General features: G+C 44.1%; 2 protein-coding genes across 2 annotated transcripts; both read left to right on the plus strand.

Moving 5' to 3' along the window:
• The first annotated feature begins 227 nt into the window (after nt 1–227).
• trim35-28 (tripartite motif containing 35-28) lies at nt 228–5,580 on the plus strand. Its single transcript, XM_075465930.1, has 6 exons — nt 228–720; nt 1,520–1,615; nt 3,142–3,372; nt 3,478–3,500; nt 3,686–3,807; nt 3,989–5,580. The coding sequence occupies exons 1-6, from the start codon at nt 310–312 to the stop codon at nt 4,522–4,524; spliced, it is 1,419 nt and encodes a 472-aa protein (XP_075322045.1). The 5' UTR covers nt 228–309; the 3' UTR covers nt 4,525–5,580.
• A 213-nt stretch (nt 5,581–5,793) lies between these two features.
• megf8 (multiple EGF-like-domains 8) lies at nt 5,794–27,297 on the plus strand. The gene is made up of 44 exons (XM_075465933.1): nt 5,794–6,252; nt 6,991–7,183; nt 7,303–7,466; nt 7,574–7,783; nt 7,944–8,124; nt 8,422–8,510; nt 8,726–8,939; nt 9,137–9,320; nt 9,551–9,696; nt 9,803–9,913; nt 10,025–10,176; nt 10,944–11,045; nt 11,245–11,392; nt 11,760–11,923; nt 12,263–12,466; nt 12,756–12,953; nt 13,105–13,365; nt 13,485–13,603; nt 13,712–13,843; nt 14,890–15,003; nt 15,170–15,253; nt 15,660–15,899; nt 16,041–16,225; nt 16,405–16,618; nt 16,817–17,057; nt 17,139–17,271; nt 17,418–17,668; nt 17,888–17,998; nt 18,113–18,231; nt 18,382–18,619; nt 18,705–18,876; nt 20,435–20,598; nt 20,719–20,854; nt 20,950–21,181; nt 21,261–21,387; nt 21,480–21,690; nt 21,877–22,091; nt 22,181–22,376; nt 22,496–22,664; nt 22,769–22,961; nt 23,048–23,218; nt 23,343–23,473; nt 23,838–23,970; nt 24,152–27,297. Exons 1-44 carry the CDS (start codon nt 6,229–6,231, stop codon nt 25,634–25,636), a joined length of 8,661 nt encoding a protein of 2,886 aa, XP_075322048.1. The 5' UTR covers nt 5,794–6,228; the 3' UTR covers nt 25,637–27,297.
• Nucleotides 27,298–27,734: the final 437 nt, after the last annotated feature.

Raw genomic sequence — 27,734 nt, forward strand, 5'->3', positions numbered from 1 at the left:
ACAACTATTGGTCTATAATAATTTCTGTTCCAACATCCGGATCCATTAGAGGGCAGTGTTGTAGAAAGTCACAGAAGTTTTTCGCCTGTCAGAAACGCGGAAAAGGTCTCTGTTGAAGGAGGCGAAACTTGCTGTGCTGTACTTTCTGTCCGTCCTGTCAGTAATTACTTGGCTGGCTTTAAGTGGAGGCAACTGTCTATTCTATCTTTCTATTGCAGACAAGTGAGCGTGTCTGCGTGTAATCTTTTCGAGTCGCGGTGTCAAAACGAAAGTAAAGTGCGGAGGGCCCCTGGAACCGTGGCGCAAAATATGGACGAAGACATGTCCGACGAGCCTCTTCCCTACCAGCAGGACCTGACCTGCCCGGTGTGTCAGGGCATCTTCCAGGACCCCATGCTGCTGCCGTGCACACACAGCTTCTGTCGGGAGTGCCTGCAGAAAAGTTGGCAGGTGAACCGAAAGTGTCCTGTGTGCAGAAAGGAGTTTGAGGAAGTGCAGGCCATCCCCAACCGTGCGCTCAAAGACACCGCCGAGAGCTTCCTGAAGCAGTCAAACAGGAGGACGAAGCAGTACCCGCCCAGCGAGGAAGTTTGCAACCTGCACCTGAAGCCGCTGGAGCTGTTCTGCGAGAAGGACGAAGAGCCCGTCTGCGTGGACTGTGTCACGCTCCACAGTATGCACAGGCTGTTCCCGTTAAAAGAAGCCGCGCCCATGTGTAAGGTAAAGCATCCTGGCCGCGTTTTCCACCGGGTCTTATTCCCGCGAACAACTTTATTTCAACGGTTTGACTGAAAGAAAGTAACTGAAATATTTAACCGTGAGACCCACGCACACCCAGGCTTCTCTTTTTTGATTGCTAAACAGTTCAACGGCACCAGAAACTAACGCCTTTCTGTCAGTCTGTGGAGTGCTCTCCCTGACCATAAGGGCACCACAGACTGTGGATTCTTTTAAAAAAAGGCCTGAAAACTCACCTTTTTAGAAAAGCCTTTAGTTTGCCTGAAAAATGTAAATTATTTTACTGTTTTTTTTTTTTTTAAATGCTAGTTTTAAAATGTAGCACTTTGAGGTCATTAAATTGATGTAAAGTGCTTTATAAATAAAATATATTATTATTATTATTATTTCAGGACTTTTGGACTCAGTTCCTCTGCTTGCGTTCACAAGTTCTATTGCCGCTCAGCAACCAACATAGGTTTGCCTGTAGATTTAAATTCATCGTTCCAAACAGCATGCTTCTGATATTACAGTGTCATCTCACCTTTTTGTTTTTCTTGGCCCACTTTCCCCATTTCTCACTGCTTCATTACCCCTCACTCCCACACATCATTGTATCCGTCCATCAGAGGCTGCAGTGAATAGACGGTGTTATGGTTGCTGTAATCTGTCCCTGAGCAAAACAAAGTCAGTTACTCCAAGATAACCTTTCCAATGTGGATACATACTTGGGTATTACTGGCACAGCAGTGGTCATAAGCCTAAAGCATTTTTCTCTGTTCTTTTGTTGGTGCTTTTGCAGAAGGAGCTTGGCTACAAAGTCCAGATTCTTGAGAAGAAAGTGAAAGAATACACAAAAATTAGTCTGAAATTCAACAGCACAGTCGAATATGTCAAGGTAAGGTTACAGTCCAGTCTCGTGGTATTCATGTTCCATTTCTCTTAGTGTGATCACTAACGCGTCATTCGTTAGTGTTCAGAAATGAAAGTTTATTTCAAAGATGAAATTGGAGAACATGGAGAGTTTTTTTTTTTTTTTTTTTCTCCTTTAAGGCTGAGTTATACTTCTTTTAACTGCGCTTGCGTCTTGCGCGTATGTTAATGGCTCGAGACGTTTATACTTCATTTAGCTTTGCCGGCGCTTGCGTGTGCTGCGTGGCGATTCACCGCCAGGACAGCCCGGAAGATCAACACGCCGCCGGATGTGATTTTTTTATTTTTATTTTTTATTTTTTTTTAATTGAACGTTTATTACAGATAGTATTTTCATAGAATGAATAACTGTATATCTGTACATGTGCAGATAGGGCTGGGAGATAAAACGAGAACGATAGCTATCGATTAATAACTTTTCCTTGATAGAGATATGAAACATGGTCAATATACTTTTCCATAGATTCCATTCGTCCATCTTTTGACAGACAACACGAACAGCCAATGAGAACGAGAGTTGCGCCGCGCTGAACCAATCACGTGGCTGGAATAGGGCCATGCTAGCAGCTAGCCGGCTGGACTAGATAGTGGCTTGTGCTCGTGTCCAGAGTGGCTACTCTATAGCTCTGCTCGTGTCTTGCGTCTTGTCTTGCGTGAAGTTTAGAAAATTGAGGTGACACACGCAAGCACGCAAGGGGGGGCTTGCAACCGCGCAAGGGCTTGCGTTGCGTCTTGCGTTGCGTCTTGCGTTGCGTCTTGCGTTACCGACTATAAACCAGGCTTAAAGGCTGAGTTATACTTCTTTTAACTGCCCTTGCGCTTGCGTCTTGCGCGTATGTTAATGGCTCGAGACGTTTATACTTCATTTTGCTTTGCCGGCGCTTGCGTGTGCTGCGTGGCGATTCACCGCCAGGACAGTAGGTGGAGTAGCAGGTTTTTTCAATGACAAGCCTACTATGATGAAAGGAAATTCACCGCCAGGACCTCTTCGAGTGGATTCATGCTTCTTCTTCTTGTAAATAGCCGGTATTTTGTCAGATTTTCAACACTTTGGGGGTCTAAACGACTACTTTCTCGCCTGAAAATGTTTCAAATGTTGCTAAAGTTATATATTTACAGAGTTTATAGCTTAAGGGAAATCAGCTTTTCAGGCCGGCTGATTTCGGCTCGGGCAGGAGTGAAGTGCACTGTGTGTAAACGCTCTGCATGCTGTCTGATCGATCAAGTAGTAGGCGGTTTCGAAAACAGCCAGTGGCTTGCGCTTGCGTCTTGCGTCTTGCGTGAAGTTTAGAAAATTGAGGTGACACACGCAAGCACGCAAGGGGGGGCTTGCAACCGCGCAAGGGCTTGCGTTGCGGCTTGCGTCTTGCGTTGCGTCTTGCGTTACCGACTATAAACCAGGCTTTACTCAATGAAAGTGTGGGATGGTTCATACATGTTATGAAGCAACAAGACGCTGTGTGTGCACTGCATTAACTTTCTTCTCCGCAGTATCAGGCCGGGCAAGCAGAGAAGCAGATCAAGGCAGAGTTTGAGAGGCTCCGCCAGTATCTTGTCAGAGAAGAAGTTAAGCGTCTGAAAGCACTGGCCAATGAGGAGGAGGAGAAGATTGCAGATATACAGGAGCTGATTGCAAAAACGGACAAAGACATCGTTGACCTGAATGAGCTCATTGATTCTCTTAAAAAAGAGATGGGCAATGAGGATCTGCCTCTTTTGCGGGTAAGAAAGGGGCCTCGACCTAACCTTGTTTCATGTCTAATTTTTTTTTAATGTGTGTTAGACTCATTTAATCTAACTCTTTTTTTGTGTGTGTGTGTGTTGTAGAATTTCCAGAAATTAAAGAGAAGGTAAGTCATGGCAACCAGAAGAAATATCTCAAGAATCAATGAGTGCAATTTATCATACATTTATCAAATGCCTGCATGATTATTCAGTATTGTAATTAAAAACATGTCCGCAAATGCTCCTCAAAAGGATCCACCTAACCATGTTCCTGTTGCATTTAGCTGATTTCTACCCCTTTCTGCTGTAGAGCCCAGTGGACCAATGAGGAGCCTTGCCTTCCTTACTGCGAACCCCTTTTGGTCATGAGCAGACATGTTGGTGGTTTGAGCTTCAACATATGGAAAAACATGCAGGCCGTTGTCAATTATTGTGAGTGAATCGCACTGTGAGAGTTTATAACAAAAGAAACGGTTTACGGCAATAAGGGACAAAATATGAGCATTTTGCTGCTTTGGTCTGCAAACACAGCACTTTAAAAGACTACCATGATGTGAATGTAATGTTTCCCAGAAGCAATGCGTCACCATGGGGTGTCATTCTGTGCGTGCAGATCCAGTTGTGTTGGACCCGAACTCGGCTTCCCCGTGGCTCTCCTTGAATGAGGACCTCACCAGTATGAAAGAGAGCGCGGAGCGGCTGACCGTCCCCGACAACAACATGCGCTTCGATCCCTGCGTCTTTGTCCTGGGTACTGATGGTTACGATTCCGGTAAACACAAATGGGACGTCATTGTCAGTGACAACCCCAAATGGATTGTGGGAGTTTGCAATGACTCAGTGATCCGAAAGAAGAGGTTCACGGTCTCACCTGCTCGTGGTGTGTGGGCCATAGGTCTGAGCAAAGGGGTGTACATGGTCCATACAAAGGAACGTACCGAGCTGCAGGTCCAGCAGCGTCCTGAAAGGATTCGAATCAAGCTAAATATAGAGAAGGGAGAGGTTTCTTTTTGGGATGGGGGGAGAGCAAAGCACTTGGTCACTCTTACTCACAAGTTTGAGGAAAAGGTGTTTCCAATTTTTGGCCCGGGGCTCCATACTACTCCTATGGCTCTGGTTCCTGGAAAAATAGCTGTACACACTTCATAAAAGCTCCTGATATTACAAAGAGACGAGGATTGACTTAAGATTTGAAGATTAAAAATGAGATGTCAAAATTTTTTTGAATAAAAAGCTTTTTAAAGGCAAGATTGGCTCAACAACACTTAAACAAACATGGAGAACAATCACTAAAAGATCCAAATCTGCTAATGAGTATAGACAGAACATCAGGATAGACATGAAAATCCTGGAGATGACTTGAGGGTTGATGTTAGAAGTTCATGTAATCGTAACACTATGTCAGGATTGTGACTTGGAGTGTAATGCTTTAATCTGACTTTAAAACATGCAGCCAATGAAGTCGGCCAACATGAAGCATACTTTCTTGGAGTTTCATGAATACTAATGCTGTGTAGTTGTAACTGCAGACACTGAGATGTGTTCAAAGTATGACACTGCCTCAGGGTCAGCAGGAGACCATGAGGACCAGTGTATGCCTTTGCTAAAGGAAACTGAATTGACCAAACTTTTCTCACTTTATTATGCGGAGACAATGAAAATATGCAATGTTGTTGCACCAAAATAACTGTTGGAATGCCACTGCTGGTGGCAGGTAGTGATACAGATTGAAGGGATGATTAACTTTGTGATTATACTATACAAAAAAAAAAAAAAAAAAAAAAAGCTGACATCCAGCTCTTAAAATAATGAGAGATTTGAACCAAGAACGTTCAGTACGACCTTAATTGAAAGTGCATGCCTTAATGCTTTTTGAATGTCACGGAGGTGGGGATTTTTGGATATTTGGGCTTTTTTTTTTTTTTGTCTTAGAGAAATTGGATAGTGAAATGTCATTATGCTTGAAAGAAATGCATTTTAGTCAAATGTTTTATTATCTTAATACAATTTTGTTATTTCCCATCAAAAACCGTGATCTATTATGCCAAGTGAATCTGTTTTTGGCTTGTAGATAAGGCTAACAGCTTTGCATTTTTTAATTTTTAATTTTTAGAACACAGCTGCTCTGATTGTAGGGTGTACTACAACTGCTATAAATGTGTTTATTTAGAAAACGTCTCTTGAATAAAAGGGTGTAAAATCAAATGGGTTTGGTGTCGTGCTTAAATATCACTTAAACTATTCCAATATCATTACATTTCTGGAAATGCTGCACTTGGAACTCAAGATTCCAAATTCCAAATTCCAAATCTTCTTCGGGATTTGAGTCCCGGTGAGGTTGCTGTCCAGATGTTTTTCTGTGGTTGTTCTCCATCTCCACTGGGTGGCAGTGGTGGTACAGGCCACTCCGGGCTCTGTCTTTTGTGTTGGCAACCACTGGCTACTGCTTGCCAGCCATAAACACCAAAACAACGTCCGTGACATGGACTCCAGGAGAAGCATCGATGCTGTCGAGGTGTACTGTTGCAGGCTGGAGGCTTTCCCTGCGTGTATTCTGTCAGGGTTATAGAAACATAATTGCATAATTACTTCGTAAACAACCACTCCGAGTAATGATTTACCATGATATCCCGCAACTAATGACGATTGCGCATCTGGATTTGGCTGAGACGCCAGCTAGCGATCGAGCTAGCAGAGCACCGTGTTGCAGCCCCAGTAGTTGTGCTCTGCAGTGAATTACCTACAATAGCTGCTAGCTGGTTTAGCTAGCTGTCAGTTTTTACCTCTCTTCAGAAGATACGGTTGTCCTTGCAGTCACTAACCTTAAAAGATCCACCGAAAATGTAAATTACCATGCGGCCAAAGAGACGGGAACTGGTAAGTATGATATTAAAATCTGGTTACTGACCATCCAGCGTCCCCGGGCAGTTAACGGTTTTCTGCCAGCTAGCTTAGCTTAGCAACCATTAATGTTAGCTTTGTAATGATAGCTTGCAGGGAGCCCCTTTGTGCAAGAGCAAAATGGTTTCTTTGTAAAAAATATATATACATACATATGTGTATATATGTATATACAGCTATGATAATATTAAAAAAAAAAAAAAAAAAAACTGTTTCATCATGGGTATGGTTTTTTTTATGGTGCGAGGTAAAACTAGGGTATCATTAGCTTCCAGCTGTTACGTTACTTAAGAATCAGTATTTTTCTACATGTTTCCTCAATTTTCGTATTGTGCAATTATATCAATTTGGACATCTTTAAGATTTGCTCATTTGTGCAGTGTGAGTGGCATTGCAGTTTCCAGAAGCGTCATTCTGGCTCTAAATGTAATGTTGCAGTGTGACCAGTCAGCAAAATAAGAATTGTGCAACCGGGTAGGGGGGTTGCACGGGCCTCAAGAAGCTGTGGGACCGCCAGGATCTCCATTATAAACTTTACACTGTATCCTGCTGGCATAGTTTACTTGTTTTGTTTGGCAGATCGTATGTCCGATGTTAGAACTGTTATCTAGATGCACACATGAGTTCATGAAGAATGCTGTTATTTTTGGTGGAAATGTGTTCAAGACCAGCTCCAGATGATTCACTGCCATCTCCTCCTTCCCTTACTTTCAGGCAGTGCCAGTGATGGCCTCCCCCCTCCCTGTCTCCATCATCGTCCTGGTGTTTCTTCTGCCATCCATGTCACCTGTGTGCCAGGCAGGGGACTGCAAGGGCCACAGGCAGGTGTTGAGGGGATCACCAGGTTATGTCACAGATGGAGCAGGAAACTACTCTGTCAATGGGAACTGTGAATGGCTTATAAAAGGTAGAATTGATTAGAATTGTATGTCATTCTCATGTTGTTTATGAGGTGATGGTCAATTATTTTGGTAGGAGACGGAGATTAATTACACTAATAATCGCCATCTGTTTCTTATTTTTCAGCGCCCAGCAACAGTCACCGCATCGTCTTGAATTTTACCTTTATGGACACAGAGTGTACGTATGACTACCTGTTTGTGTATGATGGTGACTCCTACCAGAGCCCTCTGCTTGCCAGTTTGAGTGGCAACACTTTGCCTCAACCCATTGAAGCCAAATCTGGGAAGGTAACTAATTATCACCTCAAGACCTAAACATTTCATTCTTATTAGCATTTGCAGTCTAACTAAAGCAAATGCTCACTTGTGTTCAATTTTTAATTTCCTCGTTCTAGATGCTTCTTCATCTCTTCAGCGATGCTAACTACAACCTCCTGGGCTTCAACGCAACGTACACCTTCTCTTTGTGCCCTGGAGCCTGCGGTGGGAATGGCCGCTGTGATTCCTCCACATCCAAGTGCCACTGTCATCAGGGTTGGGGAGGATCATCTTGTACCACTCCTATGTGTTCCCAGGCCTGTTCTGTGAATGGCCAATGTGACAAGGTGAGATTTAGAAAGGTGAAGAGTTCACTGAACACTCACGGCGAACTGTGCTCAGCCAAAACGTCGCTCATGTTTCACTGAGAAGACCTCGAGTAAACGAGCGTGTTGTGTGATTTGATGACAATGAACTTTTTTTTTTCATTTGTTTGTTTTATCTCAGAAAGGAGAATGGTGTCAGTGTAACCCGGGCTTCCTTGGCCACAGCTGCCAGCTTGGTCTCCGTGACGACAGCGGGGCAGGGCAGTGGTGGCGTGTGAGTGAGGAAAACCCGTATACACCTCCGAGGACGGGTTCTGCTGGCGTTTACCTGCCCTCAACTGGAGCCATGTACTTGTTTGGCGGTGAGTGTTGAAATTCAGTGACGCTGTTTCAGTATTTAGAGAACAAACTCAACTTCCATCCACTTTTTTACTCACTGATAAGTTACTCGTCTTGCATTCTTTGGTAAAGCTGATGCTGTTTAACACAGTTCATCATTTTAGAATTCTTGTTGTTGTGAGACTTAGATTTTAATCAACCATCACACGGACTTCTTTATTTGAGACGTTGTCCGTTTGACAGATACTCTGTTATAGTTTCTGATAGCTGTTTCGGTCGTAAGCAACTATATTTGAGTATTACTTTTCATCCCTGTGCAGGATTTGATCTGAACAGAGCTCTTGGTGACTTGATCAAATACAACTTCACATCCAACCAATGGGAAAGCAGGTCCTATGGTCACTCTCCTGTAAGTGTTTTGTGCTTAAAATGTGCTATCTGGTCTCTGCCTCAGCTTGTAAATAAAGCATTCATAATAATTAGGTTATTTCCTTGCTTGCCAATGTGATATCTTATTTCCTGATGCTCCCACAGTTATTTTCTTTTTAAGTATGTGGGAAAAAAAATCTCATTATTCAACAACTCTTTGTTTTTCCCCTTCTTTCTTTCTCTTGCTCATGTTAGGTGGCTCGACACTCTCACACAGCAGTGGAGTATTTGGGTAATATGGTTATCTTTGGAGGAGAGCTAGCCAATGGCTCCCTTGCCAGTGATGTTTGGATGTACCGGCCGCTCTACGATGACTGGCAACAGCTTGGCTTTTCCAGTTCACGTGGCGCTCCTAAACTGGCTAATCACGCCACTGCAGTAGTAGACAGTTACCTATATGTATTTGGTGGTAAGTTTGAAATTACATTTCAGTGTCAATTCAATACTTTATTGTCTCTGTCAGAATAACTCAGTTATAAATAACAAGATACATCTTAATACTGGCCCACTACCAACCCATCACAAATATATAGTGTCTTGTTGTCTGTGTTTGGTTTGTCTTTTTCATGCTTGGAGAAATAAACGTTATCTAAACTTATTTCACAGGTCGCACTGAGGAGGATATGTTTTCATCAACCCTGTATCAGTTCGGTTTGCACGGTTCTGGACGGTGGGAGATAGTTTCAGCCACTGGTGGGAAACCTCCAGCTACCGCAGGCCATTCCATGGTGTTCCACAACCCATCCAGAACACTGTTGGTCTATGGAGGCCACAGGCCCACCAGTGCCAGGTACACACCTTCTCATGCATTAGAGTGAGACAGTTAACGCTTGAACCTTTCAAACACTTCTTCATTTTGGCACGAACAGGTGTGACTAGACGTTGCTCATTGTCAGACTGTATCTTTACTATGTTAGTGATTGTAAATTATAAAGGTAATTAGCAGGTGGTTACTCATAACACATTTTCAATAAGCTGACAATTAGGGTAAAAAAACAACAACAATGTCTGGTTTTTAAGATTTAGTGTGAGGGTGAACAACACCGACGTGTTCCACGTGGAGAGGCGGTTTTGGACGTCTTTCCGTTCCCATTTTTCAGCGAACGGCCCGAGAGAGAGAGCTTTTCACACCGCCACTGTCATTGGAAACTACATGGTGGTCTATGGTGAGAATCAAGATTAGCATCACAAATAAAACGCATAACACAAAGCAAACTTTGATCACCGCAGCCTCATCGGTATTTGCCTTGTCTTCCTACCTTTCTCTCCCAGGAGGGAATGTACATATTCACTACCAAGAGGAAAAGTGCTATGATAAGGAAATCTTCTTTTATCATCTGGGTTGTCACCAGTGGGTTTCCTCTGGGAAGAGACGGTCATCCAGTGAGTGTCCATAGACTGCAGCCTGTCACAACTCTTGCATCGAGTCCTATTCTCCTCAGCTTCTTTTAGTTTCTTTTTTTTTTTAACTTCTTAACTTTCCTTGTTTCTAAGATGGCGACGCTGTCAGAGGGCGGTACTCGCATGTTGCTGCTGTGATGGAGGGACGAGTGCTGCTGGTTGCTGGCGGTTACAGCGGTGTTGCCCGTGGAGACCTTGTGGCTTACAAAGTACCTCTGTTTGTTAGCAGCGATCAAGGTGACAGGGTGAGTTTAAGTGCCTTAAAGCAGTGACAAAGTTGTGACGTAACATGCATCTCCTCCCAGATAACTCCAGTCTCTACACGTTACATTGGGATAAATAGTACAGGTAGTTCACAGGTTTACTGCACCCAGTATTGAACAAGCTAAACAGTGTGATCCCAGTGAGGTGTTATGATAGCACGACGGTAATTAAAGACCCGCTTAAGCAACAGATGTAAACTCTTCCCGGTTTGTCCAAGTTGTCAAAGACATCAACGGAATCCGGGAAGTGATGAGAGAAAGTCGAAGCTCTTTAAGATGCTTTTCTCTGTGTGTTACTTTAGCTTTAGCCAGTCTTTACAGCTTTAGTTACTTTCCTTGTTGCTTTTCAAACATAAACTAAGCCCAAAAGCAGCAGCATGCAACACTGAATCAGCGTCTTTCTGGCTGACTGGTAATAGATGTAACAACGTTAAAGCTATAACTGTTGAGCTGAGCCATTTTACATCTTTATCAAACTAGAATGTGTATAAAGTATTGGTGCGCACTGTAGCTCAAATATGTAATAAACTTCAAATTGTTATGTGTTTTCAACCACACATTTTAGCATGAGAAGCTGGTTGCAACTTATTAAGGCCTATAAGTTTCTTTAGTTGGGGTTCCTTTTTGAAACTGATGGTAGATTAAATGGAAAAAGTACTTGAAACGAGAGCATGTTTTGATAGCTCAATAGTGTTTTATACCTATATGTCTATATTTTAACTATATGCTTGTTTGTGCTTCCTTACCAGGATGCCTTCTGTGCTGAGGCGCTAGATGAAAGTATGTGCCTTAAGAACCCAGAGTGCAGCTGGTGTGAAGGCCGCTGTCGAGAGTACCAGCCCACCAACCCGGTAACACTTCCATTGGAGCCGTCTTTTGTTTCATTCTGTCTTAAGCTTATTTAAGAATAGTAACACGTATAGTATTTATATGTGTTCACATGTTACCAGAGACCAAATCCTCTTCTTTCTTTCTTTACTACCGTCTGTCTGTATGAATGTTCTGTCTGGATTGCCTTTGCTGTGTGTAAACTCCGTTTTCTGGTCACAGTGTGGCAGCACTGGTTGCCTGGGCCTGGCCCGCTTCCTGACCGACTGCCAGTCATGTCTGGTGTTCAGTGGAACTCCAGCATCTCTAGCCCGAGCCCCTGGTGAATTTGGCTGGTGTGTTCAGAACGAGTCCTGCCTTCCAGTTTCAGGTGAGAGCTAGGGAGGGAGGAAGGAGGGCAAAAGAGAAGGGTCAAAAAGATGTTGGGAGTTGACATGGGAGGGACTAGATTTCTGTTGGGTGTGTTTCTGAGATGGAGTTTACTGACTTGATTACACACAGCTGAGATTAGACAGGCGGGTCAGACTGTGATTTGACTTGCCTGTCCAATCACATACTGTATTTCCTGTTGTGCAGGGAAGTCATGTCATTTTACTCCTTCTGAACACATCACACATAAGTCACAGATTACACTTAGTTCAGTGCAGTAGTGTACTGTAGGAAACTGCAGTATTGTGAAACTCGTAAGAGGTCAGATGTGTTCTTTGTGTGCTGACCTCTCCCTCTCGGTCTCGCAGAGCAAAGTGCGTGCCGTGTGGACCAGATCTCAGGGGCGTACGGCTGGTGGGGGGAGCGTACCCGTTTCCTAACCTCCCTCCACTCCTGTCGCACCGAGAACTATGTCCCGGGACTGCACCTGCTCACCTTCCAGCACCCCCGCAACGACTCCCAGCCTGACAAGGTACGGAGTCCAAATCTCAACTGCTCACTGTACAAGTTGTGGTGTCAATTACTTCCTCACTCTGCTTATATTTAATCCTCCTTCCTTCCCCTAAGACTAAAACTCCACAACAGTTTTCCAAGTGGAATATTGTTATTGTCTCTTATTGTTCATTTTCTCCTCTGTGATCTTTTCTTTTTTTTTTTTTTTCTTTTCTCTGTTTTGCATAGAAAAGATGCTTTCCCCCCCAAGTAGTTTGTCAAACTTGTGGCGCAGTTTGTAGAGAATAGTGCTCCTGTTGACGTGTTTCCACTTCCATCCATCCCTCTCTATCCTCCGTCCACTTCACCCGTCCACCAGGTGTCCATCCTCCGCAGCGCCAACGTAACTCTTAGCCCCACTACAGAAATGGATGTAGCACTACAGTTCAGAGGCTTCATCCATCCACTTTGGGGTGGGCCTCCACCTGCGCCCCCTCCGACAGAAACTGTCTCCATGTGGGCTCGAATCCAGAGGCTGCACTTTGAGGCTCTAATGGCATCAGGGCCCAACTCCAGCCAACTGGTGAGGAAGTGAGCAGTTCAACAGAAAACGCACAATTTTCAATTTTCAATTTTCGATCAATTAAAGAAAAGGAGTTTTTTGGTATCGGCAGTAGCAGTTGTACTCGGTGGAGTTACGTCATTTCTAAGTGATAGCATGTTGTGATCATAGGCCTGAAGGAAACATTGCAACTATTGAATTTCCATGGAGTATTGCTGTATACAGCTGCTTTTGAATAGTTTATTTTGATACGATTCGATTAAAGTCTTCTCACCATTTTCTGCTCACCGTGAAATCATTTGTCAATCAGGAGGTGGTGGGTCGCTGGGCAGCTCAGCAGGAAAAGGAGATGAAGCTGTTGGTTCGGCCAGATGGGAGTAGACTGTTCTCTAACCTGACCAGGGGCAACCATTACCTTTTTCAAGCTGAGGGCTACCTTAACAACTCAGGCTCAGGACAGACCAGTGAGATGGCCCTGACCTGGAATAGAACATTACCTGGAGGGGATGTGAGTACCGATGCCTTTAAACTATTGTATAACAGCAAAGATATTTCACTTTAAAAAATTTACATTTCTGTAGTTGTTGTGCACAGTACTTTAGTTTCTTTAGTACTACTACTAAAGACCTACTCAGACCTTCTTTCCCCTCGACCTTTAGGAGATGTCTTTTCTGTTCTTGGAGCCGTACCGCTCCGTTTCCTGCTCGGGCTACATGTCCTGTCTGGCCTGTTTATCTGATCAGTCTTGTGGCTGGTGTCCGTCTCTCTCCCGCTGCCTCTTGCGGGACAGCCCAGATCTGGAACTCTGTCCTGAGGTGGAAAAGGATGAAGGCAAAAGAGAGAGTCAGCGCCATCTGCTGTTGGCACCACAGCACTGCGCCCTGTGTGAAGAGTACAGGGACTGCTCTGCTTGTACTCAGGTCAAACAAACATAACGCCTGATAGATCTGGCATAGTGTGTGTTTTTGCTGCAGATATCGTATAGCATAGTTGGGATATAATGTATTTCTGAGTGATACAAAATTAACTTTGGATGCAGGACCCCTATTGTGAGTGGCAGATCAACTCCAGCAAGAAAGGTGACTATCACTGCAGTCGGCGTGGAAGACTAGAAGGATCCATACGTGATCCAAAGGGATGTCCTAAAGTCTGCAACCAGTAAGCTGAATAAATCTGTTTTTAAACATCTATTATTTCAGATTGTACATGCTTTCAACAAGAACCTCCAGCTTAGACTTACTATTCTCCCCCATTTTTCTTCCAAAGGAGAAAGACGTGTGGTGAGTGCCTGTCAAACTCCAGCCAGTGTGCTTGGTGTGAGTCAGCCCAGGCCTGCTTCTATTTTGCTGCCTACCTCACAAAATACCCGTACGGAGAGTGCAGGGACTGGTATGACAGGTAAGATGAGAACATTTCTAAGACTTTGCTTTTGGGTCTCCTGTAGCGACCGTTATTCGATTCTTATAGTATGACTGTGCAGTTACTTTTACCGTAATTTTTTGTAATTTCAACTTAAAACACAAACAGTAGTATGCTCACATAATTTAAACCAGGGTTTCAGAAACAACTTTCTCCCCGAGTACCTTAAGGAAGTCAAGGCCCTGTCACACTGTTGCGTATGAGAGAAGCGTATGAGTTGCGTATGAACTGCACATGCCCAGCGTACGTTTCAACGCGCCTATATCAGCAGCCTTTCCACATTGCTCCATTATTGCAGTAGACGACGCGCTATCAACATCTCTCGAGACATTCATCTCGATCATGCCTCCCAAGAAGCAATCGTCGTTTGCCCGGGCCCTGGGCCGAGGAAAAGGCAAAAAACCACAAGAATCATTCTCACTCAAACCTGCTGAAATGCCTGATGCACCTGCGGCTGATGAGTTACATGCTTCTGAGCGATCAAGATCCCCAACTCCTCCTCCTGACCGCTCCCGTGAATCGTCGGTTGCCTGCCGCCTCCATCTCCGCCCGTCTGGCGGAGATGGAGGCGGCAGACGGGCGGAGGCTATAAATACGCTAGCTGTACGGTACACCTTCATGCCAACATATGGCAACTTATGTCCAGCGTTCTCGACCTATCAGTAACGTACCTATATCGTACCTCTAGCGTATTCAGCGTATGCCAAGCGTATGCTTAGCGTATTAACCATACGCACAAAAGTTTTGAGCATGTTCAAAAATTTATTTCTGCCTCAGCGTATGCCAACGTATGCCAGCGTGCTTGAAACGTATACAACCTATGCCTAACGTTCCCCTGGCGTATGTCAGCATATACCAGCGTATGAGTGATAATTTTCATACGCAACTCATAGGCTTCTCTCATACGCAACAGTGTGACAGGGCCTTCAAGAACCCTGACTTAAACCCATGTTGGTTTATTTGGTGAGTTATATGAACTGATAGTTGATCAACAATTAATTTTTCTCTTCTCTCTTGGTCACTAGTGTTCATTCAGTTCCCCAGTGTAAGCAGTGTTCAGCTTTAAACACATGCACGGGCTGTCTTAGAACATTCCAGTGTGGCTGGTGTGGCGACTACAACAATCCCACAATTGGAAAGTAAGTATGGCAAAAATATTACTGTATTTACTGCAAAAACACCCCTTGAATTACTGATGCCTAGTTTTAGTTATCAAGTGTGGATGTAATGTGAATACTGTTATCTTTTGTATTTATTTAATCTTCCATAAATCTGATATGAGTCTTGTTTTTATCTTTTTCTCAGATGTTTGAGGGGAGACTGGGCAGGAATGGACGATGCATCGGTGTATAACTGCACTGTGGCTGTGGCTGAAGCACGGGCTGCAAAGTAAAAAAGTCTCTCATTACAGTTATGACTCATGTTGCAAGCTGTCTATATTTTTTGTTGGTGAAGAAAGCATCTTAACTTTTTCTTCACTGTAAGATTATTCTAAAGTAAACGTGATAACAGCAAAAGTTAGTCTATTTGAACACACTCTTCACTTTGATTGTGCTTTTTAGAAGCAGTGAAATGATTTTTCTCAACACATGCAGTGCTCACGAACAATCCCAGTCACTACTGCAAGAAAAGCATTTTCATTTGAAAAGTATTTTCTGTTTCTTAATGATTGGCCACAACTTTGTGTTGCGAACTGAAGCAGGGATTTGTGAATAGACCCTAAATAAATGGATGGGTGCGTCGATGCATTTGGTGTGCTTGTTTGGGTTCACATCTCCTTGTTCCATCTCTTCAGCCCTGAGCCTCAGACCTCGGCCCCACCTAGACCTCTTGAAATGGAGATGGAGTTGGAGCACATGGAAGACGAAGATAAAGATGCAGTCTGGTCCTACCCCACTTGTCCTGATGTAGAGGAATGTAGGCTGGGTCTCCACAACTGTCATCCTTTCGCCACGTGTATTAACACTCCCACCTCTTACGAGTGCCACTGTGAGAGGGGATACACGGGGGATGGCACACTGCACTGCAACCAGACGTAAGGGTTTTTGTTTCAAATCTAAAATCAATCTGCTGATACTGTGTTTTTCAGTGTTTTCATATGAAAGGCTCAGTCTCCTACTCCATTAAATATGTGTTTGATAAAACTGAAAAAAAGGACATAATTTTTCTTCCACAGCTGTTACAATGAGTGTCGTGAGGGCCAGTGTAGCGGCAGCCCGCGGTTTGAGTGTGAATGTTCTCTGGGCTGGACATCAGACCCGGCCACTCTGGTTCTGAGTGGTGTTGAATGTGACGTTGACTGTGGCTGCAACTTCCATTCCACCTGTATTACTGCTCCAGGGATCTGTGATGAATGCCAGGGTAAGACATACTGTATATATATATATATATATATATATAAGTATATATTTTTTGTTTTTATTTAATTTTAACTCACTCTCAATTCATGACACTGTCATTGTTCATTGTGCACAGAGAATGGCACAAACACATATTTCGTCCAATCACATTCATTCATTCATTCTCCCTCCGTCTTTCAGATTGGACGACAGGGCCTCACTGTGAGCACTGCCGTCCAGGCAGCTTTGGCTCAGCCCTGGCTGGTGGCGGCGGCTGTGTGCCTTGTGAGTGTAACGGGCACGGCGACCCTCTGCAAGGATACTGTCACAACCAGACGGGCCAGTGCTACTGCACTCACAACACTCAGGGGCCACACTGTGAGTCCTGCCTGCCTGGTTACTATGGAGACCCCAGGTAAGGAGATCTTTCCCACACAGCTTAAAAGTAATGCACGTTTTTATTTTCTGTGTTTAAAATGAGTCGGTTTTGTTTTTTTTTTGTTTTTTTTATGAAGCCTGAAATATATTTGGCTTATTTGTTAATCCTATTCAATCTTTTTTATTTATTTATTTATTTTATTTTTATTTTTTATGGTTTTATCCTGACAAATAGAAACAACGGCACATGCTACCGCCAGTGCCAGGGCCGCTCCGTCCTGCTCTCCTCCTCCTCCTCCTCTGCCATGCCCCTGTCGTCGTCTTTGGGATGGCGGAGTGGCACAGAAGGGAAAGGGGGGCTTTCTCATTGCTTGTGGGTCTTGTCAGTCACAGAGAACCTGGCACCTTGCCTGCCCAGACAGCTCTGTCCCCCAGTAGCCCTCACTCTGCACCCGGACTCCCACACATACTGTAAAGTGAGTTCAAATATGACCTAATGGTGCACACAAATTGCAAATTAAGTATGTTAATTACATAAAATCTACTTTATTTTGCAGAGCTCATATGTCTATGTTTTTGATGGCCTTCCTCGTTTTCTGGGCAATGGAGTTGTACACTCCGATCACAATCTAATTGGAGCTTTCTGTGGCACCACAAGGACGCAGCCCATCACAGTGGAGGCCACCTCAGGTATGCTTTAAACCTGAGCATTGAAATAACTCACATTCAATGATAGACCCAACATTCACACATAACTCTGGTTCAGTTTACAGCAGGCGTTTAATCATGCACAGTGTAAAGCCACTCTCTCACCATCGACTCTTATCAATCATCAGGTGTGATCTCAGTCTACTTTGAAGCCAATGTCTCTTCAAACAAACCGCAAGGCTTCAATGCATCTTTCTGGGTTCGACGGTGTCACCAGAGCTCTGAGGAGGAGGAAGAAGGATCCTCTGTGTGTCGAAGTGGAGCTCAATGCCAGGGTGGGCTCTGCCAGTGTCCACAGGGATACGGGGGACCACACTGTGACCGGCCAATGTGCCCTCAAGATTGTGGAGTAACGGAAGAAAGAGGAGTTTGTAATATAGTAAGAGTTTTAGAATTTAAAAAAAAAGCTTTTTTTTTTTTGTCCTCATTTTACAGATTACTCTTTTGACAAAAATTTGGTTTATTTCCAGGACTAGAACAAATGCATAAAATATGGTGCACTATAGCATGTATTTTCCAGTTTAGATTTTTTAAAGCACTGAAAATGAGAGAACACGTGCTCCTATATGTCTAACCACTGGATTTTCCTTCATCCCAGTCTCTGGGCTTGTGTATATGCTCGGATAGCTGGGCTGGCTCAGACTGCTCACTTCCTCGGGACTCCAACAGCTTGATTTGGGAAACACTGCTGGACACTCAGCTTACAATGGTAGGGAGTAAACAGCGACAAACTAAATAAGGCCACGCTGCACATATTTCCATTTTATGAATTCCACACCCCAGCACAGACACATTCACATTCATATACACTTTTGTTTGACAGAACCAGGCTCATCGGTTCCTTCACAGGATGGGACACACTCTGGTGTCTGGACCACAGAGCAACCTCTGGATGTATGGAGGGCTTTCTCTGTCAGAGGGCATCCTCGGAAATGTGTACAGGTAGGAGTGTTGCCTGAGATTGTAAAGGCTTAGACCTCAAAATTGTTTTGAGTAGTTTACATGTTACGGATTTTTAGTCACACTCTTTCTATGCAGTGAAATGTTTTGTCTGCACGTGTGTAGTTTTACATTTCCTGCTCGTTGGTTTAGATATTCTGTGTTGGAGCGTCGTTGGACTCAAATGTTAACGAGTACTGTGGATGAAGGTTCGACTCCTAGCGCCCGCTATCACCACGCCTCTGCATTGGTGACCACTTTTGAGTCTGGCTCTGGAGGCCAGGCAGCAGGCCACAACGTCATGTTGGTGGTAGGTGGCGTCACTCCAGATGGTGTCGCCATGGATACCTGGAGTCTCAATCTCAGTAGCTTAGTCTGGAGAGAACACAAGGTTAGTGTTTGACTTATAGTGGAAATACAAAATCTCAGAAAATGTTTTACCTAAAACAAATGTATTTTTCATCCACCTCTGACAGAGCTCAGTGCTGCCCCCAGTGGCAGGTCACACTCTAACTGTACGCCGAGGCTCCTCCGTGCTTCTGATTGGAGGCTACTCTCCAGAGAATGGCTTCAATCACCACCTTCTGGAGTTCAGCCCTACTACTGGAAACTGGAGCATTGCCCCACACACTGGCACACCACCTACAGGTTTTTAAAAGCATTTTGTTGTGTTGTGACTAGGGATGGGAATCGAAAACCGGTTCTTGTTGAGAACCGGTTCCCTGTGTTTCAATTCCTTGGAATCGTTTGGCGATTTTGCAAACGATTCCCTTATCGATTCCAGTGGGCGCGAATGACGTCACCACGCAATGTTGCATGGCGAGTCCAGTGCAGCCAGCAGTCAACAGTAAACATGGTGCCCAAGCGGTACAAATGCTCGAAAGTTTGGTTACACATCCCTAAAAAAGACGACAACAGGGCAACTTGCAAAGTGAATATTTCACCAAAGGGAGGAAATACTACCAACATGCAATAACTATGAATGAATGTCGTGTTTTCGATCTGCTCTGGACTAACGTTTGTGAATCTGAACCCAGCAGCAGCAACGTTAGCAACGTTAGCATGTCCTCGGCTAACACTGCAGGTAACTAACTAACTAGCAAACACTGCCTATCATGTTAGCCCCATCTGCCTCATTGTAAAACCTGCTGTTAGGAACGGTTAAGGTTAAATGAATGCCTTCTCAGGCATTACATTTAGATGAAATCATGAGAGGCAGAGCCTGACTGGCTCAGAGCCAGAGGCTGGTGGTACTACCCCCAGTTCACGTCTACCTCCAGCTTCTCCTTTCACCAGAGCAGGGAAGAGTTAAATTACCCAGGCCAGGATAGACCAATGTGGACCTCACCGTTGTTGGGTTTGTAAGGTCATGACTCGTGTTACTTCTAAACTAAACAAAGTTGATGCTAATCGACCAGTTTGTTGTCCTTTTTCTCCAAATGAGAATCGATAAGGGAACCGATAAAGAACCGAATCGTTAAGCAGAATCGAAAATGGAATTGGAATCGTAAAAATCTTATCAATTCCCATCCCTAGTTGTGACATATTTTACAGAGAATCTGAAAATGGTTGGGATGGGGATCTTGTAAGGGACGCTCTGCAGTTACTGCTGCCTACTTTCATTGTTGGCTGATTAGTTTTTTTGTTTTGTTTGGCTAAAAAAATTCAAATCTAGTTTAGAGGGAAATAAATGGAGACAGGAAAAGGAGAAAGAAGATGAATCTTGCCAAGACTTAATGAAAGACTTACTTATTAACAAGACAATGTTATACTGAAACCTTTTTTTTTTTTGCCAATTTATCAAACTAAGCAAATGATAATATTTCCAAATGCATTCAGCTGTGTTTTTTTTTTTTTTTTATATCCTGTATAGTCATTTGCGGTTTCTTTTATGTCACTCTATCAATCATACAGATGTGCTTTAATTTCAAAACTCAAATCACCAACACTATCCTGAAGTCAGAATTCAAGGTGTGTGCATACAAATGGAAACCCTAAGAGCAACAAAGAATACAATAAGTTGTTGAAACAAACCTTGGCTTGATGATAACTTCCCTTTCCCTCTGCTTGGTCAGTAACATGTTCATTGATGCGTAATAACGCAAGAACGAAAAAGGCTCACATTTTGAGTAAAACATAAATGTAGATGGAGCTCATTTTAGTTTTCAAACACATAAAGCTGATTCAATGTGTGTCCTTCAATCAGGTTTATATGGCCACTCAGCAGTCTACCATGAACAGACTGATGCCATCTATGTCTTTGGGGGCTACCGCTTTCACGTGGAGACAGTGGAGCCATCAGGCGAACTTTACAGTCTCTATTACCCCAACCTCACCTGGTCTCTGCTTGTCCCCTCGCAGGGTAATAAGGTAAGAGGCTGGGTCCATCTATTATTATTAAAATTAGAAAAGCCTAGCAGTCATCCACGGTCAGTCCACTGCATTAAACTAACATATCTATTCTCGCTGTATCCTCTCTTTCCTTTGTAGCCCCTGTCCCGTTTCTTCCATGCTGCAGCCTTGATCAAAGACACCATGGTCATTGTTGGGGGGAGGACAGAAGCAGAAGACTACAGTAACTCTGTGTCTCTGTACCAGATCAACTGTAACACCTGGATACAACCAGGTGACTGCCACAACACCCTGCTGCAGATGAATTCATATTCATATATGAATAATTACCCATCATAACCATAACCCCTTTCTATCTCCTTTCTTCAGTCTCTGCCATAGGAGATCCAGTAAACCGCTCAGTGTCCCTGGCCATGACGAGCTGGGACGGTCGCCTTTTCCTGTCAGGTGGCTTCAATGGGGTCACGCTGGGCAGACTTCTAACTCTGTCTGTGCCCTCTGACCCCTGTGCTCTGCTACCCACACCAGAGGCCTGCAACACCACCACAGGGAGCTGCACCTGGTGCAGAGGAACCTGTGCTTCCTCTGATGCTGCTGAGAGGTAACATCTTGAGCTTAACGTTATTTACAGGATTTAAATTCAACGCATTTGACTTTGAACTCTGGCTCATCCCCGTCAGAATGGGCTGCGTCTCTGGACAGTCTACCTGTTCCCCGACTCCTCGTCAACCAGACCAGTGCCGCAGACTCAAGACCTGCAGCGAATGCCTTGCCCGACACCCAAAAACCTTCTCCAGCCCATCACAGGTAAGTTATAACGTCCTTACTCTAACACGAGCATTAGTTCAAAGAGAGATGGCTTCTGTCAACTAATATTTCTTCTTTCCTAAAATTTCTAGCCGGCTTTACAGTGTAAGTGGTGCACAAACTGTCCAGAAGGGGCCTGTATCAACAGCTCTGTGAGCTGTACATCTGAACATGACTGTCGGATCAACCAGAGAGAGATTTTCCTCTCCAGCAACTGCACTGAGACGAGCTGCGAGGCTTCAGACTGCCCCAAGTGTACCGCTTCGGGAAAATGCATGTGGACCCGCCAGTTCAAACGCACAGGTACACAGGCTGAAAATGTATCTCCATTTAAGAGGAACACTTAAGGAACTTGTAATTGATTGATAACATTAGTATAATTACCACACCCACTAGCACACACATTAATAATTATGGTTAACAATGATGTAGGTTGTTTTTGTTCTCATTTTCTACTAAAGAAAGTGTAATGGGATGTTCTTCCTTTAGGCGAGACGAGACGCATCCTGAGTGTGAACCCCACTTATGACTGGACGTGTTTCAGCTACGCTCTGCTCAACGTCTCACCCATGCAGGTGGAGTCCTCTCCCCCTCTGCCATGCCCTCCCCCATGCCACAGCCTCCACAAATGCAGCCTCTGTCTGGGCTCCAGAGGCTCTGATGGGGGCTGGCAGCACTGTGTCTGGAGTATGGCTCTACAAAAGGTAAGGTTGGAGCTAAGCTTCAGAGTGTTCTGTCTTTGATATAGTTCAGTAATGCTCACGTCCAGCAAACTTCTCTTTCCTCCCTGTAGTGCATGAGCCCGTCTTTTGTGCCCCTCCGTTGTGAAGCGGGTCAGTGTGGTCGGTTGCTTTCAGGGGGCGACTCCTGCTCTCCCCAGTGCTCCCAGCTCACCCAGTGCTCACACTGCATTGCCAGACCTCAGTGTGGCTGGTGTGCTACTCGGGGGGGCAATGGGGCTGGACGCTGCATGCAGGGAGGACTTGATGGTGAGAAAAATCTTCATTTGGCGGTTTGAAAGAAGCTTCGCCTGTTAGGATGTTTCCAAGTCAGTTGAGTTGAATTCCTTCAGTTGATCTAAGTTTCTGTTTTTGTCTCTTCCTTCCAGGTGTGAGTGAGGGTGTTTGTCCCCTGAGAAACAGCAGCTGGTCTTTCCTCCATTGTCCAGAGGAGGATGAGTGTGCCAACGGCCATCACCATTGCAACAACACTCAGGACTGCCACAACCTCCCCCAGGGATACCACTGCACCTGCAAACAGGGTTACATACTCAGCAGGTAGTAAATGTTACTAAAATACCAGTATGAGCTTTTTAGTAACTTTACATGTTTACCTAAATCTCCTCCTTGTGTTTTAATTATTATTTTTTTCCTCGGCACAGTGTTTCTGGTCAGTGTGAGCCAGTGTGTGCACAGGGATGTGTAAACGGGACATGTATGTCCCCTGGAGTTTGCCAGTGTCACTTTGGCTTTGTCGGGGATAACTGCTCTTCTCAGTGCAACTGCAACAAACACAGCAACTGTGCTGGGGTTAACAAACCAGATGTTTGTCTGGAATGCCACAACAACACCATAGTAAGTGCCTATAATGAATACGCATCTACACGCTGTTTTTCCCCACATACAGTGGTGAATATTCGTTTCTCTGCTCCCGATTCTAGGGTAAGCACTGCGAGAAATGTAAGCCTCTGTTTGTGGGCTCTGCAAAGGATGGCGGCACTTGTCGTCCATGTCGAGAGTTTTGCAAGGGAAACAGTGCTGTGTGTCTGTCAAGGGACGAGCATAAGAAGGCTCTTGAAAGCCCTCGGCTGTTCCCTCTGGACCCCAGCAGTGTAAGTATACGAGTGATGATATCTAAATGCACCAGTAAGATTGTTTACTTAGCTTTTTATTAATGTTAGTTGTGCTCTTTGTTTTAACTCCTTGGGAAATCCATCTGGCCTTATCCTTCATCAGATTCAGAACTGGGTGTCTGAGGGTCCCACAGAAGATAATGCTGTGTGTGTGAACTGTCAACACAACAGTGTTGGTGACAAGTGTGAGAGCTGCCTTAGTGGCTATTTCTTACTGCAGGGGAAGTGTGAGAAGTGAGTATTGTGTGCTGTTAAGCAGTCAGTGGATTTTCTTGTTGAATAATGTTACAAATCCTTTGTTATATCATTTACATACACATTTATGCTTTTGAAAGCATATTGTTAGGCTTGCCAGATATGAGTATAAGCCTGTAATGTAATATAACACAGTAAATGGTTCATCTTTTTAAGTAACCGTACCATCAAAGGTATTTCCTTCATCTGACTTTACAACAGCCAAAAATCATGGTTAGTAAACAGAATCTCCCCATGCCTTTAAATGGGATAAACAGGATGTGCACATGTCCCAAAAAGACCGTTTAGATCTACTGAAATTAGCTCTGGTCATGAGATAGTTTCTTTAATCTCCTCATTGCAGGTGTCAGTGTAACGGCCATGCAGACACGTGTAATAAACACGATGGTGCAGAGTGCCCCTGCCAAAACAACACGGAGACGTCTGCCTGCCTCAGCAGCCCTCAGAATGACCGGAAAGACTGCTACAGGCAACAAGTATGCTCATGCTAGAGATGGGGAATTCTGTTTCCCACAATGTTGACGATGTATTTTTTTCTACAAGGTGTTTGGTCCATATCACAACATATCCTTATTTTTTTGTTTTATTAAGCAATACTTTAAATGTGAGAAAACTTTGTTTTTGCTCAGATTGTCTTTATTCTGCTCCCGCATTTAGTGTGCTAAGTGCAAAGAGTCCTTCAATGGCACCCCGGTGAATGGGCGTCAGTGCTACCGTCAGCTCAACGTGGACAACGAAGGCTGCTTTGATCCCACCTCCCAAACCAACTGCTTCCACGATCCCACCATTCGCAACCTACCTAAGGGTCGCACGGTGTTTTTCGCTGCCCAGCCAAAGTTCACAAATGTGGACATTCGGGTCACCATTGACGTTACCTTTGGTGAAGTGGAGGTTTATGTGTCGAACTCGCACGACACCTTCATTGTGGACGTGGACCGGGACTCGGGGATTCACACCATCAAGATAGAGGAGGAATCAGTGACCCGTGGGACAACTACAGCAGCAGAGAAGGATTCTCCTCCGTCCCCTATAAAAGTGTTGGCCAATGCCTCGTCCAACCTGGGTGGTCCCGTGATCTCCCACAACCCGTTGCAGCTGCAGGCCAAACCCCCAGGGGCAGAGAGGGAAATTAGAGAGGAGCGTGCCGAAGGACTCATTACCTACATAACTGTATGGAAGGCACAGACGGTGCTGATTGTCCGTAGAGTTCGAGATCGTGTGGTCATCACCTTCCCTCATGAGGTGCACTCCCTGAAATCCAGCCGCTTCTACATCGCTCTCAGAGGCGTGGGAACCGATCAAAGGCGAGGAGAATCCCAGGGCCTGCTATTTCTGCGACAGGACCAAGCCCATATAGATCTCTTTGTCTTTTTCTCGGTTTTCTTCTCCTGCTTTTTCCTTTTCTTGTCCGTCTGTGTCCTTCTGTGGAAGGTTAAGCAGTTTCTTGACTTCCGTCGGGAGCAGCGTCGTCACATCCAGGAGATGACCAAAATGGCATCCAGGCCCTTTGCTAAACTCACCATATACCTTGAGCCAGAGGAGCCTCAGCTCATCTATCTACCCTCAGGGGTGGGGGGCAGCACAGTATCGCTCGCTCATGCCCGCACTGGCAAGTTAGGTGGAGTGGTGGTGGGCCACAGGGGAAGAGCAGGACCTGTCTCTTACAAACACGACCCGAGCTCCGGACCTACAGCCCACCACCACCACCTCACCTTAGGGGGAGGCAACAGCGGACAGCACCTACCGCTGCACTACTTGAACACACATCATTATACCAGCACTACAGCTGTCACCCAAGCCTCACATCATCACCATCCATCCACGTACAGTGGCTACCAGCACTTTTGCCGCTCCGACCCTTTCCTCTCTCAGCTCATGGGCTTTTCCTATTCCTCCTTCAAGGTAGGACCAATCACCCTGGAGCCCACAGATGACGGCATGGCCGGGGTGGCCACTGTCCTGTTTCAGCTGCCAGGTGGTGTCTTGGCTCCAAATCGTGCCTGTCTAGGCTCTGCACTGGTTACTTTGCGGCAGAATCTGCAAGAATATTGTGGCCATGGCAGTGGAGGGGGGCATCAAGGGGCGGGTGCAGGGCGCAAGGGGCTGTTAGGGCATCAGCACCTGACCACTATGGCTATGTAGGGGACACAAGCAGCAGATCTTAAAGAAATAAGGCAAATTTAAGAGAATTATAAGTCTGTACAGTGTTTGAAATATCATAAATTATAACTGCAAAGGCAAAGTCCAAAAGAAATAGTTTCTGTACATCAGAGTCGATAATCTTGAGCATTGTGAACAGAGATGTACATACACTGTATTATGAAATAATAAGCGTCTTTAGTTGTATGATGTATTGCTCATTACTGTATTTCTATGCTTCACACGACCAAGTCAGCTGTCTCCTGAATGCACTACAACCGTTAAGCATTTCAACAAAATGTCTCATAGCGTCTGATCACTAAAGAGAGGTATGAGAACTCTAAAGACTGAAGCTGGACTCTTGTTTAAATTATTCTCATTGACCGAAGATGGTATAAAAGAAAAAGGAAAAAAAAAAGAATGCGCGCTTTGGAACCAACATGTGCTTTATATCCCAAAAAGTGACAATCAAAAATGCTATGGAGAATAATGGATTTGAATTGGTTCAGCATAACGTGCAAGGTTTTGATTGTCAACCCAGTGCAGGAAAAATAGTCAATGTTGCTTGTGAGATGGTTTTTATATCTGTCAATATCAATGATTTGTAATCATAACGTAGTTTGTGTCGGGCTTGGAAGCTACGTGTTTATGTCAAACAGACTCCAGAGTGTGTTTTTTGCATATTAATTCACCTCGTCTGTTACATTTTCTTTGTCTTATCTGCCTTCACTTCTTGCCTTGTCTGTGGGTCAGCCGGCTTACACTTATTACTTGTGTTGGAAATGTGTGTCGTGCAAGCTCCTGGAGGATGTAAAAGTACCATTTCAATTTGGTTTTAGGAGTTGCTTTTGTAAAGAAAAAAGAAAAGTAAGAAAAAAACAATAATGTTTTCAACATTGCTCCTCAATCCTTAACAATACGTTTTTTTTAACTCTAAGAATTTGTCCGTAAAAATGAAGAAACTGTGTCCTTGATGAGCATTTAATTAACATTTTTGTTCTCATAATGTTGGCCTTTGGCTGATAATGATGGACTAGCAGCTTTCCTGCTTCGATGATTGTATTCGCCAATCATAACTACAGTTTAACTAAAGCTATATTTTAAGAATGCAGTATGATAGTTGTTGCTATTACAACGATATTGGAAAGAGTTACATCAGAAGTTCTCCTGGCGAGAGGTTTCAGCAGATTTGAGAGCATATTTGGACTTAATCGCACGTCCACTTTTGTGTTGGTGTAAGTATTTTTGGTTTTCTTTTTGCACTGCATGGAGCCGAGGGGCCCCATTATCCATGTGAAATCAGTCGTCCAGCCCCAGGTGGCGCACATTGTCGTGTATGAACTCAGAATGTTGCCGCTGGCCTCTATCAGTTAAAAACCATGAAAGATCTTTTCTTTCCATGAACTGCAGCGTTGTTTAGCAAACTAAAGCTCATATGAATATTCTCACTATTTATAGCAGCCCTCCACAAGGAAGCATTAACTCTTATTTTGTCTTGTATTTTTGTGTATGTCCTTTTCTTTTTTTTAACATACTTTATTTTTGTACATAAACTTTTGTTGTGTTTGTATTTGTTGTTGTTGAAGAAGGGAACAGTGTTGTACAAAAGACTGAGTGGAGATTCAACGTCTTGAGTCGGCTGAAATAAAGTCTGTGGAACATGATGGTGTTTTTTTACAGTTCGTTTCTTTAAAACTAATAGCTTTATATTTATTTGTCTATTTTAAACTGAATTTTAGAACACAAAAAGTCTTTATTTTGTCAACCCCTAAAGTAACCCTTAAGATGTTCATTTTAATGTCAACATTCCAGTGTTGGGTGAGCAGTCAGAGTTGGGAATTTCTATTTTATTACCTTGATACCCTTGTGTCTTTGCCTCAACTACAATAGGTTAATGATTACATTTTAACCGTTGATGCAGACAACAAAGCAGCAGTGTGGATTTGTCCTGAGTTTGGAGCTTACATGAGTGAAAACCTTCAGTGTTGATGAACAAATGATGCCATTCCGTGGATCTCCTGTCTGTCAAGCAATATGTTAAAGGTAAGTTGCACTTTTTGGGGGGTGAAAATACACTTTCTTTGTGAGAAAGGTGGTATGA

Source organism: Odontesthes bonariensis, chromosome 5 (genome assembly GCF_027942865.1).
Source record: "Odontesthes bonariensis isolate fOdoBon6 chromosome 5, fOdoBon6.hap1, whole genome shotgun sequence".
NCBI classification, from domain to species: Eukaryota; Metazoa; Chordata; class Actinopteri; order Atheriniformes; family Atherinopsidae; genus Odontesthes; species Odontesthes bonariensis.